This window comes from Orycteropus afer, unplaced genomic scaffold (genome assembly GCF_000298275.1).
Source record: "Orycteropus afer afer isolate SDZICR_OR568_19922 unplaced genomic scaffold, OryAfe1.0 scaffold00086, whole genome shotgun sequence".
Classification (NCBI taxonomy): Eukaryota; Metazoa; Chordata; class Mammalia; order Tubulidentata; family Orycteropodidae; genus Orycteropus; species Orycteropus afer.
The window spans coordinates 620,601-625,813 of NW_006921673.1; the positions used below are offsets into that span (position 1 = coordinate 620,601).

The 5,213-nt window shown below is 42.4% G+C and overlaps 1 protein-coding gene across 1 annotated transcript in view; it reads left to right on the plus strand.

The window, feature by feature from the left end:
- MARCHF3 (membrane associated ring-CH-type finger 3) overlaps window positions 1-3,413 on the plus strand; it is a 74,944-nt gene extending 71,531 nt beyond the window's left edge. Inside the window, exon 5 of the mRNA XM_042781131.1 lies at window positions 3,255-3,413. Within this exon, the coding sequence (XP_042637065.1) occupies window positions 3,255-3,413 (159 nt within the window). The remainder of the gene's footprint in view (window positions 1-3,254) is intronic.
- The last annotated feature ends 1,800 nt before the right edge of the window (window positions 3,414-5,213 follow it).

The window sequence follows — 5,213 nt, forward strand, 5'->3', positions numbered from 1 at the left end:
TTTTTTTTTTTTTTTTTTTTGCCTTTTTAGTTTCCCTGTATCTGAAAAGAGGTATCACAGAAGCATCACATTCTCTTCCATACTTAACACATGACAAGTAAGATGTCCAGAAAATGAAACGTGTGCCAGGCACTGTGCCAAGTGCCTTATATGGATTGTCTCGGTTACCCTATTCTTGTTTTACAAAGCAGGAAAGTGAAGCTTAGAGACAGCAAGTAACCCCTGTTGTGCCTGGGCCCTAAGAGCTCTGGTGGCATAGTGCCTAAGGTATTTGACTGCTAGCCAGAAGGCTGGTGGTTCAGAGGTTCAAACCTACTAGCCACTCTTTGGAAGGAAGGTTGGGCAGTCTACTTTTGTAGCGATAATCACCTCAGGAACCCAAGGAGGGGTCCCTGTATGAGTCCAATCTGACTCCGTGGCAGTGAGTTTGGGTTGGGTTCTTTTTTTTTTTTTTGGTGTGCCTGGCCACAGAGCTCAGGCCTGCTCCCTACACTGTAGTTGTTGTTATGTGCTGTCGAGTTGTTTCCGACTCATAGCAACCCCATGCACAGCAGAACGAAACACTGCCCTATACTGTAGTTGTTGTTGTTGTTGTTATGTGCTGTCAAGTTGGACCTGACTCATAGCGACCCCTCCTTGGGTTTCCAAGGCACTATCAGTATGGAAGTAGATTGCCCCATCTTCCTTCCAAAGAGTGGCTGGTGGGTTTGAACTGCCAGCCTTCTGGTTAGCAGTCAAGTGCCTTAGGCACTATGTTACCAGAGCTTATTCACCCCTCAGCTACTTCTCTGCTTACTAATGCCAAGTGTGCACAGCTTTTAACATCCTGGACAAAAAGACACTTGATTTGAAACTCACCGCTCCTGTAATATTTCTAGATCCCAGATATTTTGTATTGCCAAAGCTCTTCATTAGCACTTGTCTGTGTTCTACCTCTTTCCTGCTCTTGGTCCTGAACAGCTGGCTTTCCAACTTGCTTCTCTTACATTCAAGAGTAGCACCAAGCAGTAGCAGGACAGAATAGATATAAGAGAACCAAGTTTGTTTTTGTTTGCTTTTTTTTTTTTTTTTTTAATCTACTTTGGCATGTTTGAGGCCTTTTGGAAATAAGCACATCTGTTTGAATTTAAAAGCATATTATTTTCATATCCAGATCTCTCTGGCACTCAGCCTGCATCATATGCTGTATCTGCTTTCTAGCCTTAGGAATTTGAGTGAGTGGCCTTGAATTTCATGATCTTGCCATGAGACTAGCAAGCCCTTCTGATCAAGGGCTTGTGCTCTCCTCTCCTTCCAGAAATGCTAAACTCAAAGCATCAGGTCAGCTCAATTTCTGACCACTGTGGACCCTGTACTGGTGTCTGTGCAACCCACTCCCCACTCCTAGGCAATAAAAGAGCCCAGAACCAGAGAATATGGCACCCTAAGCTCATGGGCAGCTGCCATCCCAGCACTTACGTGGTCATCTGGATGCATGCAAATGGAACCTACTCCCATTATTAAAGGCCATTTTCTTCTACTTCAAAAGTATAGACTCTAATTGCCTGGGCAGTACATGAATGCCTTATGTCCACCAAAGCCACACTCACTGCCATCAAGTAGGATCCAACTCATACTTTCTTTGGGTTTCTGAGGCGATATCACTATGGAAGTAGATTGCAAAACCTTCCTTTCAAGGAGTGGCTGGTGGGTTTGAACAGCCAGCCTTCTGGTTAGCAGTCAAATGCCTTAAGGACTGCATATGAGGTAATTGAAAATACCATGGCTTGGGTTAGACACACCTTAGTCTTCAAGGAGACATCTTTGCTCTTCATCACTTGAAAGAGGTCTTTTGCAGCAGATTTGCCCAATGCAATACATCTTCTGATGTCTTGACTGCTACCTCCATTGGTGTTGGTTGCAGAACCAAGTAATATGAAGTCTTATATGACAACTTCAATCTTTTCTCCATTTATTGTGATACTGCTTATTGGTCCAGTTGTGGGGATTTTTGTTTTATTTATATTGAGGTGTAATTCATACTGCAGACTTCAATGTTCATCAGTAAGTATTTCAAATCATCCTCACTTTCAGCAAGCAAAGTTGTGTCATCAGCGTATCACAGGTTGTTAATGGGTCTTCCTCAAATCCTTATGCCACATTCTTCTTCATATAGTCCAGTTTCTTGGATTATTTATTCAACATACAAATAGAATAAGTGTGGTGAAAGGATACAACCCTAATGCACTCCCTTCCTGATTTTAAACTGTGCAGTATCCCCTTGTTCTGTTCAAATGACAAACTCTTGTTCTATGTACAGGTTCCTTATGAGCACAATTAAGTGTCTGGAATTCTCATTCTCAATGTTATCCATAATTTGTTATGATCCACACAATCAAATGCTTTTGCATAGTTAGTAAAACACAAGTTAACATCTTTCTGGTATTTTTTTTTCAGCCAAAATCCATCTGATACCAGCTGTGATATCCCTATTCTAAGTCACTGGCTTAGACCCCACCCCAATTCATTATGACCTCATCTTAAATAGATTACATCTCCTAAGACCCTATTTCCAAATGAGGTCACATTCACAGGTACCAGAGGCTAGGACTTGAACATATCTTTTGGGGAGGGGGGACAGTTCAACCCACGTAATAGTGCCCAAGCTGAATCTTCTCACTTGGAAGCCTTAGAATTCTGGAGCTAGAGGCAGTTAGGTTTCACCCCTCGGGGCTACCAAGAACAACTGTGTGACCTGCCCATGGCACAGTAAGAGGGTCCCCTTCATATCGTATTCAGTAGGAATGGGATCCTCTGACCTGCAGGAGTATACATGAGTCCTCTCATTTTACAAAGAAGAATCTGAGGCCCAGAAAGGTACATCACACAGCTGGACACAAGCTCGTGCTGTATTTACTCTACCTGGTTACATCCAGTCACTCTCCTTCCTTGATGACTTGCTGCTTTGAGGCTTGGAATACCATTGCTTGAAAATACATCCAAATTTAAAAAGAACCTTATCTTCCTATTCAAATCATGATCTTACTCAATTTGAGGAGAAACAAAGGAAGCCACCCAAGTGAGCCCTACCCATGGGTGTTCTTTGGTTGGTGCCCAGTCTCCCAGCACTCAGCTCCTTCCTAGAGCAGTTTCACCCAGGGTTCTTGCCCTCTACCGTTATGCTGTCTCCAGCTATTTTGAATAACTTATTTCTTGGATTGATGGTCAATTTCTCCTTGACTGAAAACTTCCCTTATTTTTCCTCTCCCGCCCAGGTGTCATTTAGGTACCACTGTCGATTGTACAACGAATGGCGTCGGACCAATCAGAGGGTGATTCTCCTCATTCCAAAGTCTGTCAATGTACCTTCTAATCAACAGTCCTTGCTGGGCCTCCATTCGGTCAAGAGGAACTCAAAGGAGACAATTGTTTGATGCTTGTGTGGGTGGTTGATTGATTCATTGTTTGGGGTCTGGAAGTTTCTGCACTGGGGCCATGCACTGAGCCACTCCTAAACCCTTCCTTAAGCCTGTGGGTCTAAGAACTGCCAGAGATGCATTAGTACATTGCCCTGAGCAACGAACTCTGCCGAAAGAAAGCAAATGCTGTTTTACTTCAAATCATGGATGCTGCAATCATATGATATTTGCTAAGCTGCCAAACATGTTTATTTAGCAGATACTGTATGGAATTTTCTGAACACCTCTTTAACATATGAGGAAGGTGGTCCTGCTAAGGATGCAATTCTTCCTTTTTTATTACTATTTCAAATATATATATATATTAAACTTAGACAATAATCAAAATCGAAAAACCAATGTAAAAACTGGTTTCTTGGTTTGAATGGGTTTTGTTTTGGCTAGTTTATTTGTTTCCTGGTTTCTACTGTATATTCTTCGGGGCAATTTGATAGCTTGAGTGGTCTTTTTCATCTCTTTCATGTTTCTCCTCAAAGAGACAGCATATGACTTCAGAACAAGTCAGATTGGAAGGATGTTTTGTATTAAACCTCATCTAATTATTCCATTTTTAAAGAAAAAAAAATAGGTGTGGCAACTCTCCACACAGTGAGCTGTTTATTTAAATACCATTAAAAAGGGGGAAAAAAAATTATGGTGAGAAGCACGCTCCTGTCAACTTGTTTAGTACTGACAGCTGATAGAAGCTATTTTCTAATAATAAATATACAGTGTGTAAAAGACAAACTCCACTGATTGCAATACTCTTTTTTTAAATCATAAGACCTGCAAAGTTTCCCAAAGTAGCTTTGAAAACTGAAAGAAAAAAAAAGCAAAAAGGTTAGTATTATTATTCCCATCTATTTTGTATGTCTTAATTCTGCATTCATAATGAATTGGAGTATCATTAGACATGTCTAGGAACTCTGGACCTGTTTTGCATATCAATTAGCATTTCCACTGCTCTATTGAATTTCTAGCTTGACAGGTAGATGTGGCAAAAAAGCCTGTCCTGGCAGCCATGCTCTTAGTGTAAGACTCCTTTGTCTGGTTTAAAAAAAAAAAAAAAAAAAGCTCTGCACAGTGCCTTCTCCAACCAGGAGCCAATTCTGTCACAGGCTGAAATAGACCTCTTCTAAGGGATCCATGCCCCCTTGCACTGACTGCTGTGTAAAAGGTCCCATTCGGATCCCACGTTGTACATCCACTGAAGCCAGGGAATTGGTTTGTCTTCTGAGCAAAGCCTTTTGCTTGGGTTGGTGCTCAGGCTCCTGGCTGTCTGCCCACCCACACACACTGTGAGGAGTGGGCAGCACACAGCATTGGGGGAATGTGTAAAATATGGATTTCTAGAACATGACCCGCATTCTGAATCTCACTTTAGCATCTACCTCATGCTCACCTGTGAGAGAGCAGAGAGTGCAGAGGAACAGGTAGCAAGGAGGGCCACGGTTTTTGTCTGCAGGTTAATCGTGCTGATGCATGTGTCCCCTTTGTCAGCCAACCCCTCCATTCACAGACACTTCCCCACACAGCCTGGGGAGGAGCACAGCTGTATACTGTAGCTGCACAACTTGGACATACTTTATGGCTTGTGACAATAGATTTCCTTCCCTCTACGCTTCACTTGGACACTTCAATTCCAGTAATATACATCTCGGCTCTTCTGTTTACTTGGCCCTGCTCACCCCTCTGGGCTGTCATTAGCTGTGCCACCATCAACCGTTTCTTAATTGACCTTTTTAAAATGCTGGACACCACTGGCTGCACACAGCT